The 14,621-nt window shown below is 36.4% G+C and overlaps 1 protein-coding gene across 8 annotated transcripts in view; it reads right to left on the bottom strand.

Annotated features, from left to right (window-relative positions):
- Positions 1 to 14,621, bottom strand: part of Upf2 (UPF2 regulator of nonsense mediated mRNA decay) — a 109,958-nt gene that overhangs the window by 32,966 nt on the left and 62,371 nt on the right. For 6 of the 8 annotated variants that reach the window (XM_075970417.1, XM_075970414.1, XM_075970413.1 and 3 more), the window contains exons 11-14: positions 7,030 to 7,146; positions 4,833 to 5,018; positions 1,269 to 1,472; positions 94 to 369 (exon numbers count right to left, since the gene is read on the bottom strand). In XM_075970417.1, the coding sequence (XP_075826532.1) occupies positions 94 to 369; positions 1,269 to 1,472; positions 4,833 to 5,018; positions 7,030 to 7,146 (783 nt within the window). The remainder of the gene's footprint in view (positions 1 to 93; positions 370 to 1,268; positions 1,473 to 4,832; positions 5,019 to 7,029; positions 7,147 to 14,621) is intronic. The other 2 variants (XM_075970420.1, XM_075970419.1) reach the window with 1 other exon arrangement.

Consider the following 14,621-nt stretch of genomic DNA (forward strand, 5'->3'; position numbering starts at 1 on the left):
TTTTGAACATATATAAACATATATCATGTCTTTGCTAAAATTTTTGTTGTATATTCATTCAGTGATACCAAACTGCATATTGTGCTTACATACCTGAAAATATACAAGGAAGCAGTCAAGTTTTCGTTTACTGGAACCTCTGTCAAAGTACTGGCCACAGGTATCCAAAATAGTACATACTAATCTAATTCTAAACAGATGCTCAGGAGGGTCCAGTGAACTTGGAGAACCATCAGGGTTGACACCAAATGAAGTAAAAGAATAAAGAGTTCTGAAAATAACAGCTGATTCCACCATTCTGTAATTATAAAGTTCTCCTAAGAACTTGGCACTACTAATACGCCTCTGGTTAAATTTAGGTTGATTAACCTGAAAAACAAAACAAAAAACACCCCACAGGTTTTCACTGAAGAGTAGCAAAATAAATGGAGGGGTTAATCAAACTTAACAGTTATCAAGTATTCAAAGAGCATTCATCAGAGAAATGAAGATAATTTCCTTATTCTTTGCCTAATAATGTGGCCAACTTTAAGTATTCTTTCACTCTTTAGGCATATAAAGAACACGTTAGATATTAAGTTGAAAATTAAGCTATCTTTAAATGAGCTTTTCCTAAATAGTTACACTATAATTCTTCCTATCAGCCCACCCAACCTATTCTTTGTAAACTATGAATCAAGAAACAAGTTGTTGATTATATAAGATTCATATTATTTAAAAAGTACTTAGAAAAAAATAAAATAAAAAAAAGTACTTAAAGAAAATTCCTATAATTATCAATTTTTATAATTAATATGCTTATAAATTCCTCAAAGTTAATTCTCAACAGTAAGTTAGAAATAATAAAAATTTAGTATAATCTGACAAAATAAGCTTTAAAAAGCTTCAGAAAAAAAAATACTAGTGACTGTCTGAGGTTGTAGAAGGAAATTTAATACAAGTTTATTCACAAATAACTCCCAAGGAGCAGCAAATGATTTAATGAAAAAAAGAAACAGTTATTCCAAAAATTATTTTTCTTTTTGTATGTTCTTGTTGTTGTTGTTTGTTTGTTTTTTCGTGGCAAGGTTTCTCTGAGTAGCCCTGATTATTCTGGAACTCAACTCTATAGACTAGGCTGGCTTTGAACTTACAGAGATTTCCTGCCTCTGCATCCCGAGTGCTGGGATTAAAGGTGTGTGCCCAAATTATTATTCAATTCTAAGATTTAGAGACTGTTTATGTTCTCCACAAATTCTAACCCGGTGACAATAAAGGAAATCTGTTACCTCCATTCCCAGTCGAATATCTTCAAGTACTCCATCCACAACATGGATTCCAACATCCTCCTGGTAGAGTACTAATCCTGCCAAGAGGTTGGCTACACAGTGAATACTATTGTACTTCACGTTCCAGATGTTTATCATACAACAAATGACATAGTCTTTTACTTCTTGGTCTTGCCAGGGCAACTTTCGCATTTGTCTCAAAACCTACATAAAGAAAATATTTAAATTATTAAGATAAGCATGTATAATAATTCAGCTACTTTAGTCTTATTATCATGCAGAGACAGAACTTTTAAAATCTGAAATACTTCAATTTTCTTACTTTAGAAACAGGTAAAATGAGATTTATTAATACTGGAGATTTATTATCATTATTCTCTAAACCTTTCCATAATTTCTCAAAATTCTTAGAGTTTTTGGGTTCTTAAAGAAGAGCTAATGAGATGGCTTAGTAGGTAATTACAAAAAAAAAAAAAAAATTAAACTAATGGTATATAGTTAAAGACTTAGCTCACTGAAAAAGAAAAGCCAAGGTTTGCCAAAATTAGTGTTCTCTTGTTTGACACAAATAATCTCACTTCAAAATTTACTTTCTAACAAACAAACAAAAAAACAAAGAACAACCCTCAAGTTCAGACCAATAAAACAGAACAGATGACCTAAGAAATAAACTTACACAATCAGAGCCATCTAATCTTTCACAAAAACATACACCAGAGAACAAAACCAAACAAGACAGCCTCTTTAGCAAAACATACTGGATATCCATAAGGGAAAAAATGAAGCTGGATCATTCTCTTTCCCTTGAAAAGTAAATTCAAAATGGATTAAGACTTTATTAATGAAATACCTGAAATGTTGAAAGTCTAGAGGAAAACATGTTAACACACAGGCACAGGAAAGGCCTTCTTAAAAGAACTACATAAGCATAAGAAATAACCCAAAAAATTAACGGAGTTGACATTTAAAAGCTCCTGCACCTGAAAAAAAATTAAAAATCACCAGAGTGAAAAGATATAGAAATGAGAACTGATTATTACTGTTTAGTTAAATACTGACAATATCTTCTAATCAATAAATGAATTAGGAGAAAGAAATATAAATGATAATAAATATGTGGAAAAGTGTGCAAAATCCTAAGCCATCAAAGAAAGAAATTAAACATTATGAGTCCATGTTACCCCAATCATAATGGCTATCATCAAAAAAAAATGCTGATAAGAATGTGGGAAGATAAACCTTGCATCACAACTGGTAGAAATATTAACTAGTATAGCCACTGTGGAAGTCAATGGGAATATTCTTCAAGGAAACTAATAACAAAACTATTACACCATATGACCAAATATATCACCTGGGTATATATCTAAAGTATTCTAAGTTACCATACCACAGAGATACCTGAACATCCGTGTTTACTGGTACACTCTTTACAATAGTTAAGACGCCCATCAACAGAGAATGAATAAAAAATATAACACACAATGGAATCTTAGTTATAAAAAAAGATGAAGTTATGAGATTTGTAGGAAAATAGAGATACAGATCATTATATTAAGCAAGATAAATCATACTTAGACATATAGCACACATTCTCTCTCATGGGGACTCTAAATTTAAATTTATGTTATGTGTGTGTATGTGTATGCATTTGTAGAATACAAAGTATAAAAAAACTTGGATGGATGTTGGGGAAGGACAGAATAAGGGAAGGTAAAGGAATGTATGAGATATGAAAGATGAGAAGACTAACAGAAGGACAGAAGGGGATCAAGAAGAAAAAGGAGGTGTGGGGGAGGGTAGGAGTAGGAAAAAGAATGACACATTATGTATGAAAAAGCCATAGTGAGACCCATTATTTGGTATATTTAAAAAGTTTAAAAATCAAGTTGGGGAAGCGGCTCAGCTATGAAGTGCCTGTTATGCAATCATGAGGGCCTGAGTTTGATGCCCCTCAAAGTCCACATAAAAAAAAAAAAGCCAGGCTTGAATACACTCCTGCAATCCAATGCTGGACAGGCAGGGACAGGAAACTACCTGAAAGTTGCTGACAAGTCAGGAAAGCTGAATTTGTGAGCTCACAATTTAGTGAGAGAAAACACCTGATCATTACTAACCTTTTGGCCTCTACATGAATATATACATGCACACACACAAACATGTATACATACACACAAATGTTTTAAGTCACTTAAGAGAGAGGATAACTTCGGTTTCCTTGTGTGTCAAATAGTAAAAGTACTAACACTTATTTCCTAGTTCACGGGATCAAACAAGTTATGTGTAGCATATACTGAAGTATATAGTAAGATAAAAATGCTCTAGATGTTAGTTTTACTATTTCAAAATTTCTTAGAAACAAGATAATCTGCAGAGCTCTCGCTGAAGACAGACTCTCCGCTTTTATTATGGAAGAAAACGGATACTACTGGCAGATTGTGAAATAGTCCTTTCATGGCTATCTGTTTTCTATAACCATCTTTCAAGTACTGAGCAAAGTACTGAGCATGCTCTCCTTATCACTTTCACTGGAAATGTCACCACTTCATCACTATGGAACCTTCCAATGCTTCCAAACTTTCACCCCATTCTAAAACTGCTTTAAACAACTCTGAAGCATAGCTTCAATTTTCAAAGGTGTAGTCATTTCTTAACACTTTCTACCCTAAACAATAAAGAAGCTCTGCAGTTTATTACATGCCAACTTGTAAAGTTAACAAGGAACATCTTAAAAGTACAGTTTTTAACAAGGTAACCACAACAATTAAGTGGTTCATAGCCTTTTCTGAAAAATATCATCTTGTTGTGATACTCTCAAAAAAATAGATATCTCAATTTATGAAACTTCAGAGGGATCATGTACCAGTTTTCTGTCTAGCATGCACAAGGCTCTGGTTATCACCAGCATCCCTATAAACACTAAACAACAATACAAAAAGAACAACAGAAAGAAAACATTTTAAATATGTACAGCATTACAATTAAACTTAGAAGTGAAACATTGATGTGGGCTGCCCCTCTGTATGCTGCGAATATGTTTTATTACCAATGTTTAATAAAGAAGCTGCTTTGGCCTATGGCAGGGCAGTATATAGCCAGGTGGGAAAGCCAAACTGAATACATGGAGTCAAGGGAGATGCCAACAGCCACCAGAGAAGCAAGATGTGAGGTAACAAGACACAAATAAAATATAGAATAATAGAAATGGGTTAATTTAAGTTGTAAGAGCTAGTTAATAATAAGCCTGAGCTAATAGGCCAAAGAGTTTTAATTAATATTAAGCCTCAGAGTGGTTTTTCGGAACTGAAGGGTGGGAGAGAAACCTCCAGTTACAAAACATGATAAAAAGTCAAAAAACAAAAACAAAACAACAACAAAAAAAAACCCAAAGCATACACCTTAAATATTCTGTAGCATCCCATGAATTCCTTCTTAGGATAACTTGAACAAAATCATTCATAATAGAAAAGTGGTCTACTCCTACCTGTTCTAGAATGTGTATGAGTGCAGTATCATCACAAATTTCAAGGTGACCATTACTAAATGATCTGATTCAGATTTTACCTTCTCAGTAGTGACCTTAGAGAGATCCTTGTACAAAAGTTTTCGGACATACTCCTGAAGAGGAGGACGTTTCTTTCTCACAGTCTTTTCAGCTGGAGGTGGGTTGCAGTAGTAATATGCATTCTCTACCATTGTAACATACCGCGCATCAAGATGCATTGCTTGTTTTTTTCTCATCATTTGTTCCTAAAAGAAAATGTCTAGATTAACCCAAACATTCCATAATGCATGAAGTAAAAACACTTACCTGCTCTGAAAGGGCAATGGCATAGAGGCTAAATCCTGATGAGGAGACCTTTTCAGTCACACTTCAAGTTGAAGTTGACCACACTAAGTTCTAAGACCTTGGGGGCTAACAGTTTTCTTCTCTGTAGAGATAGTCCAGATTAAATGGTAAAATACTGGATGACATAAACTCTAAGAAGGAATTTATAATCAGTTACACACAGAACAGCTCAAGTCAGAGTTGTATTTTTATTTGATTTCTATTCCTTAATTTCACTTACACATTTGAGCCTTCTGCTCCTCAGGGTTAATACAGGCTCACGTAGATATAAATCAAATCACATTTATAGCAGTACTCTTTTAATATTCTTTTTGGGTTCAACCCCATGAACTAATATGTTCTAAAAATTGTGGTAGCATGATAGTTTACATCCTGATAAGTTGAGTGATCCCACACACACACCTTTAGTTTTGAATCTTACCACTGAGAACAAAAGTTAAGCTAGGAATAGAGAATCCTAGAATGAGAGCATTTTGGTTTCATTTGATGGTCATCACAATAGTTTCTGCCAAAAACCATACAAATAAATCCACGTTTCTTCATTTCAAATCTCACCAGAAAACTATTTAGCCTCAAAAGTAGATTATTAAGTAAGGTAGATAAAATGTCACAACCAAGGCATGTGTAGTGGGTTACATTATGAAATAAATGTAATAATGCTTAATAAACTTGATGGTCATTTCAAAATCCTAATCAGCTAAACAACTTCTCTTTCAAATCAAAATTTAAGATTATATTTTATGATTTTCTCTAACTTTTAAAAGCTATGTATTTTATATTATGTATATATGGAGTTGTACACATGCACATATGTGTGTGGTGCCTGTGGAGGCCAGAATAGTGTATGAGATCTCCTGCAAAAATACAGGAAGTTATGAGTCACCTAAAATATACATCAGGAACAAAACTTAGGTCCTCTAAGAACAGTACATAGTTTTAACCATTGCTTCATCTTTCCAGCACTATTTTTATAATTTTTATTATAAAAAATAATTTTGGGGGCTAAAGAGATGGCTCAGTGGTTAAGAGCATTGCTGCTCTTCTAGAGGTCCTGAGTTCAATTCCCAGCAACCACATGGTGGCTCACAACCATTTGTAATGAGATATGGAGCCCTCTTCTGGCATGCGGGCATACATGGAGGCAGAATGTCATATACATAAGAAATGAATAAATCTTTAAAAATTTATAGTTTCTAGGTTATACTTTAAGTGTTTACATGACACATTAAAAATGGGTAGAAACAGCAAAACCAAAAATGATCCCCACCAAACAGTACTGAGTACCTTTTCATTTGAATAATTTGTTTTTTGAGTTAAATTCATTCTCCCTTAATAAAAAATGTATTATTAGTAAGTGCACATATGTATATGTGAATATGCACGCACAACGTGTATGTGGGTACATGTGTGTCATAGCGTATGTATGCAGGCCAGAGGACACCTTTATGGAGTCAGTTCTCTTGTAACTTTTTGTGTAGATTCCAGGAATCAAGCTGAGGTTGCCAGTCTTGCACAGAGAGTGCCTTTACCCACTGAAATGTATTGCCAGCTCATTAATTTTTTTGAGACAGGGTTTCTCTGTGGTTTTGGAGCCTGTCCTGGAACTAGCTCTTGTAGACCAGGCTGGTCTCGAACTCACAGAGATCCGCCTGCCTCTGTCTCCCGAGTGCTGGGATTAAAGGCGTGAGCCACCACTGCCCGGTTAATTTTTGTTTTGAATTAACTAGCAACAAAGGTGAAAAATTTCCTATGGCTCTCCAGGATAGCAATTCATTTGTGCAGTATATTCTAGGTTAGGCAGAAATGCTTGTACTCAAATGGCAGAGGAAGACAACCAACATTGATTAATACTTTGAATCCTTGAGGTAAATCAAGACCCTCAACTTTTTACCAGGATCTACAAGTCCTTACCAAAAGCACACTGGTCCTCAGGTGTGATTCTGGAGATCTGAAAAGAAATCGTCCACAGGTCTCCAGTAGAGTACATGCCATTTCAATATGATGATGAGAAAAGTCTGACAGAAGCATCTGGAATAATAAGAATGATGAAAAACTACAAAGACAACACATGAATTCTAAGAGAGAAAGAAAACAATACAAGCATCTGTGTGTAATAACATGTAATATGACAATAATGAAAATCAAGTCTACTTTAGTAGGTTTTATTGCTGAATATCTTGTTCAACATCAAATCTTTACTAAAAACTTAGATATGTTTAACATCTATTTTCAGAAAAGAAAACTGATATCAAATTCTTTTCTATATTTATTAGATGCTATGTATTTATTTTACACTATTATGTATGTGTGTAGTTTATGTATATGTGTGCATGTATGTGGATGGCTTATCTTAAATGGAAAAGGGCTCAGAGACTCATCAATAAAAAAGAAATATAACTATCTTATGGGATAAGAGAAAACAAGATCTAACTACTTGTCTGGAAGAAACACATCTAACAAAGGTACTCAAAGATTAGGTCAAAGATGGAAATCAATGCATAATGCAAATATCTAAAGCAAACAAACTGACATAGCTAATCCAATATCTCATTGTTATAGTCTCCTTTCTGCTGCTATAATAAAACACTCTACAGCTTCCAGGTTTTATAGTCCACTATTGAGGGGAGTCAGGAAGAAACTCAAGCAGAAACTCAAAGAAGCCATGGAAGAAAGATACCGCCTGCTGGCTTGCTCACAGGCACATGCTTAACTAGCTTTCTTACACAAGCAAGGACTGGGGGCTGGACACAGGGCTCAGCAGTTACGAGCACTCACTGCTCTTCCAGAGAACAGGAGTTCAATTCCCATCACCCACATGGCAGCCAACAACTATCTGTAACTCTAGGATCTGACACCCTCTCACAGACATCCATGCAGGCAAAACACTAATGCACATAAAAAAAAAATAAATACAGTCCAGGACCACTTGCTGAGGTATTGTGTTATCCATAGGGGGCTGGGTCCTGCTATATCAATTACCAACCAAGACAATACACTACTGACATGCCCATAGGCCAATATGATCTGGGAAATCCCTTGACTGAGACTTTCTTCTAGATTAAGTCAAAGTAACAATTAAAATAAAGTAGATTTACTTTAAAATAAAATGGAGTTTGAACCAGATTTAGTCAAAAGAGATAAAGTAGGCAACTATATAATAATGAAGTGAACAATTTACACAAACATTTGACAGGGGCTGGGATAGGGAACTAAATAGCTCAGCAGGTAAAGCACTTGGAATAAAGGGCAAATTTCAATTCCTTGCAATGTAAATGCTGAGTGGATATAGTGGCCACCTGTATTTTGGTGCTCAAGAGACTGAGATAATGTATTCCCAGGGAAAACTGGCTAGCTAGAATAGCCAAATCAGTGAGCACTAGTTTCAAGCGTGAGACACAGATTCAACATATAAAGTGAAGAGAGATGGAGGAAGATAGCTGGCATCAACCATGGCTACACACAAACACACACACACACACACACACACACACACACACACGCAACAATAACAAAAAACAGAACTGGAGAGATGGCTCAGAGGTTAAGAGCACTAACTGTTCTTGCAGAGGATCGGGTTCAATTCCAAACACCCATATAGTGGCTCACAGGGAATCTAATGTCCACAGGAATCAGGCACACATGTAGTAAAAAAGACATAATATAATGCAGGCAAAACAGTCATACAGTAAAAAATAAATATATATGTATTTTTATATGTATTATATATGTATGTTGGTATATAATACCAACAATGAAAAAAGACATAACAATAGTGGCTAGATATGCTGTGAATATCTGGAGTTCCCAATCTCATAAAACAAACCTAGTAGGTAAAATAGATGACACAGTTCCTAATACATTAGCAGATAATTTCAAACTCTATGCTCATCTTTACATAAGTCAGGCAACTAATACACAAAGAGATTTAAGAATTAAGTTAGAAGCCAGGCATGTCCTGTTCTACACAGGAAAAACCCTGTATTAAAACAAGTGTTAAATAAGACCATAGGTTAAATCAATATAACAAATATCTACAGAATAGTCATTCAACATATGAAATACAAATTCTTCTCAGTAGCCTGTAATACCATCTCTGAAACAGACAATATTCTAAGCCACAAAGTAAATCTGAACAAAATCAACAGAAATATAAATTACTTTTGTATTTTATCAAATCATAATGAAATACTATTAGACATCAACCACATATACACTCTTTAGTTTTTTTTTAAAAAAAAAAATATTACCAGGTGGTAGTGATGCATGCCTTTAATCCCAGCACTTGGGAGGCAGATGCAGGCGGATCTCTGTGAGTTTGAGGCCAGCCTGGTCTACAAGAGATAGTTCCAGGACAGGCTCCAAAACTACAGAGAAACCCTGTCTCGAAAAATCAATATATATATAAAATTGATACAGAATTTCTCTGTATAGTCCTGACTGTCCTGGAGCTCACTATGGAAAACAGGCTGGCCTTGAACTCAGAAAGATCCTCTTGTCTCTGCCTCTGCCTCTCGGGTGTTGTGATTAATGTCATGCACCAACCAATACACTCTTAAGTGGCCAGTGGGTCACTGAAGAAATCAGGGAGGAAATTTCAGTTCCTAGAATCAAATGAAAAAGCAGGTCAAAATTACTAGAACTTTTGGGATACAGCTAAGGCAGTTCTAACAGAAAAGTTTACAGCTATGAGTGCTGACAATAAAAAGTCAGATATTTTCAGGGCTAAACAGATGGCTCAGCATTCAAGTACTTGCTGATCCTATAGGAGACCTGAGTTCAGTTTCCAGCACCCACACTGGGGTGGCTCACAACCTTTTTTTTTTTTTTAGTTTTTCGAGACAGGGTCTCACAACCTTTAACACCAGTTTCAAAGAATCCAATGCTCTCATCTAGTCTCTGCAGGCACCCATACACAGCTAACACACACATGTGACACACATGTATACATAAAAACACACAGACATAAATTAATCTTTTGAAAAAGGTCAGAGATATCAAATAAATGATGATGCACAAGGTATGAGAAAAATAAAAACAAGACAAACTCCCAAAGAGTAAATAGCAAGAAATAAAAATCAGGGAAAAAGCTAATAAAATAGATGCTAAAAGAACAACACATAGACTCAATAAAACCAAGTAGGTTCTTCAAAAAATGTAACATTGGTCGGGTGGTGGTGGCTCACACCTTTAATCCCAGCACTCGGGAGGCAGAGGCAGGTGGATCTCTTTGAGTACGAGCCCAACCTGGTCTACAGAGTGAGTTCCAGGACAGGATAGGCTCCAAAGCTACACAGAGAAAACCTTCCTTGAAAAAACGAAGTAATAATAAAAAAACGAAAACTATCTATTTATCTATCTAATATGTGATTGATCAACAAACCAGAAGACAATATAAACAAAAAGTTGAGAAATATGAACCAAATTAAGTATAATAGAAATGAAAAAGGAGGAGTTAGAGCAATGGCTCAATGGTTAAGAGTACTTGTTACACTTGCAGAGGATGTGGGTTTGGCTTCTAGCACCTACATGATTGCTCACAGCCATTTTGTTTCGTTTTGTTTTTTCAGGACTGTGTTTCTCTGTAGCTTTGGAGCCTGTCCTGGAACTTGCTCTGTAGACCATGCTTGGCCTCGAACTCACAGAGATCAGCTTTTCTCTGCCTCCCGAGTGCTGGGATTAAAGGTGTGTGCCATCACCACCCAGCTGGCTCACAGCAATTTTTAACACCACTTCCTGATTTGATGCTGATTTCTGTGAGCACCAGATGGTGCATACACATGTAGACAAATCTTTCCTATACATAAAGTAAAATCAATAAATTTTTTAAAATAAAAGATTCCAGTGAAATTCAGAATATCATTATGGAATACTTTGAAACTCATATTCCAAAAGAATCTGGAAAATATACAAGAAACAACCCTTAGATATATATCACACACCAAAATCGAATTCTAGGACACAAACAACTTAAACAGACCCTTAACCAGCAATAAGACTAAAATAGTAAAGGGCCCTTAACAAAGAAGCCCAGGACAAATTAGTTTTACTGCTAAATTCTGCCAAGTGCTTAAAGAAGAGCCAGTACTCACAGAACTGTTCTCTGAAACAGAAGAAGGAACACCACCACACTCATTCTATAAAGGCAGTCTCATCCTGATAATAAAACTGGATAAAAATAACAAAAAATTTGATGGAGGAAGGTCATTGGTTAAATAAAAAGAAACTGCTTGGTCCTCATTGGTTAGAAGATAGGTGGGAGGAGTAAACAGAACAGAACGCTGGGAGGAAGAGGAAGTGAGCTCAGACTCCACAGCTCTCCTCTCGGGAGCAGACGCCTCAGAGAGAGACGCCATGCTCCCGGCTCCTGGGCAGACACACACGAAGCTCCGACCCAGGACGGACGTAGGCTAGAATCTTCCCGGTAAGCGCACCTAGCTGTGCTACATAGAATATTAGAAATGGGCTAGTCCAGGTGCGAGAGTTAGCCTAGAAGAGGCTAGATAGAAATGGGCCAAGCAGTGATTAAAAGAATACAGTGTCCGTGTAATTATTTCGGGGCATAAGCTAGCCAGGCAGCCGGGGTGCTGGGGACGCAGCCCCGCCGCCCTTATTACTACAAAAATTGTCTAGAACAATTCCCTTGAACATAGATATAAAATTCTCAGAAAAAAAAACAAACCTGCAAACCAGGCTAACTAGATGGCTCTGTGAGTAAAAGTACTTGCTGAGAAAGAAATCAGGAGGTAAAAAAATCCACTCACAATTCCTTAACAAACAGAGGTGGGAGGTAATCCAATAAAGAGAAAGACTTCTACAATGAAAATCTGAAAAGTCAAACAGAATTGAAGATGACAATGGAAGATGGAAAGATCTCCCGTTCTCATGAACTGGCAGAATTAATATGTAAAAATGATTATATAATTGAGTGCTGGAGAGATGGCTCAGCTGTTAAGAACTCTTACTCTTCCAGAGGATCCAGGTCCAATTCCCAGTTCCCACATGGTGGGTTCACAACCATCTGTAACTACAGCTCGAGGGAATCTGATACCCTCTTCTGACTGCCAACATATCAAGCATACAACCAGTGTACAGACATACATGCAGACAAAACACTCATACATAATAAAAAAAAAAGAAATTGATCATATAATTGAAAACATGTTACAGACACAATGCAATTCCCATCAAAATCGCAATAACATTCTTCACAGAATGAAAAAAAATTAAAATTCATATAGAGACACAAACACCTTATACAGTCAAAGCAATTATTAAGCAGAAAGAATGCTAGGTACCACAAACTCTGACCTCAAACTATGCTACAGAGACAAAGAAAGAAACAGCATGGTATCAGCACAAAAACAAACACATAGACCAATGGCCTAGAACAGAGGACCCAAAAGTACCCCCCCCACACGCACGCGCGCGCGCGCACACACACACACGTATATATACACACCCACCTAATCTTTAATGAAAGTGTCAAAAGCATAAATTAAGAAATCTTCACACGGTGCCAGGAAAATTGGACAGGCATATTATGGAACAAGAGTTCTGCGGAAATTGCTCAGTGAACCACAAACTTTAACCTCTAAGTTTAAGAACCTTAATTTCAGTCCTTAGAGCTTACTAGCTAGTCTGTCTAGCCAAATGAATAAGCTTCAGGTTCACTGAAAATACTGTCACAAAAAATAAGGTGGAGACTGTAGAGGGAGACACTTAACATGAATCTCTCGCCTCCACATGTACATGCATACATGCCTTTAAAACACACACACACACACACACACACACACACACACACACACACCCTCTCCTCTCACTATCCAAAAAATAATTTAAAATGGATAAGACACCTTAGTATTAGAGGAAAACATGGGCAAAACACTTCAACATATAGGCACAGGAAATAACGGAAAAGAACTCCAATAGCTCAAGAACCAACCTTAAGGACCGACAAATGAGATCACACGACTTTAAAAAGCTTGTACACAGCAAAGGAAGTAATCACCAGAATGATTAGACAGTATACAGCACAAGTGAGAATCTGACAAGGGAGCAATATCTACAATCTATAAAGTGCCCCCAAAATTAAAAAGTGACAAAACACCCAATCAACAATTTCGCTAATGAACTAAATAGACAATTCTTAAAGGAAGAAATACAAGTGACTGAAAAATATTTGAAAAAGTGTTCAAAACTTTAGTCATTAGGAAAATGCAAATTGAAACTACATCAAGGGCTAGAGAGATGGCTCGGCATTTAAAAGCGCGGACTGCTCTTTCAGAGAACCTGAACTCTCAAACGTGAGTATTCTCACAACACTAAGAGAGTGGCTTACAGTCATCTATAACTCTGGTGCAGTGCCCTTTTCTGACTTCTGTAGAGACCAGGCACACAGATTGTGCACTAGATGTTCATGCAGGCAAAACGCCCACACACAAAAATAAATAAATCTTAAAAAAGAAAATTAAACCCCATTGCATTGGGATTTTATGCCACCCATCAAAGTAACTATGACCCAAAACACACAAATATAAAAAAAAAATTAGGACTGGAGAGATGGCTCAATAAACACTGTCACACCAACAATGATGACAGGACCTCCCAGGGATGGAATGTGGATCTGAAATCCCAATGCTCCTGCAGTGATATGAGAGGCAAAGACAAGAGACCCCCAGAAACTTGTGAGTCAGATAGTTGAACATGCATGGAAGCTCAACAAAGAGACCCTGCCTAAAACAAGGTTCTTCTGACCTACACACCCAACCTGGCACAACCTCACCACCATCAACACAGCACATACACACAGGTACTCACCTACACATACAAAGAAAACAAATGACAACAAATGTTGATGAGGCAGAGGGAAATCCTTATTTAGAACTAGTAAAAATTACAGACTTGTGCAGCCACTATCGAAGTCAGTCCCAAAAACAGAACTGCCTAATGATCAACTATACCACTCCTAACCATATGGCCAGCAGACTACAGAAATACTTGAACATAAATGTTTACTGTCATATTATTGTATATAACAGGCAAGATATGGAACTCACATAGTAAAGATACACAGCAGAATTTCATTTAGTTGTAAGAATAAAATTATATCATTTATAGAAAAATTAATGATTATGTTAAGTGAAATAAGGAAGACATGTTTTCTATCACATGAAAACTAGATTGAACTGTGTGTTTATATATGTATATATGCAGAAAGAACAATGAGGGGGAAGAAATAGGTCTAAAGAGGGGTCAGCAAGGAACAAGAAAACAATAGGACACATGCGAGCTAAGGGATAATTATCTGGAGAGAGGATCAAGACTAAAAAGAATGGGGAGGGGAGGAAAGGAACTGGTATAATAATATATGTGTATGAAAATGCCACATTAAAACCTATTTTTTCGTATGCTAGTCAAAACACTGACTTACACACTAGGGGTAGGCTTGGAGATTCCTAAAGCTCAAGCCCAGCCCAGTGATTCTCTCTGTTTCTGTTGCC

This window comes from Microtus pennsylvanicus, chromosome 4 (genome assembly GCF_037038515.1).
Source record: "Microtus pennsylvanicus isolate mMicPen1 chromosome 4, mMicPen1.hap1, whole genome shotgun sequence".
Taxonomy (NCBI): Eukaryota; Metazoa; Chordata; class Mammalia; order Rodentia; family Cricetidae; genus Microtus; species Microtus pennsylvanicus.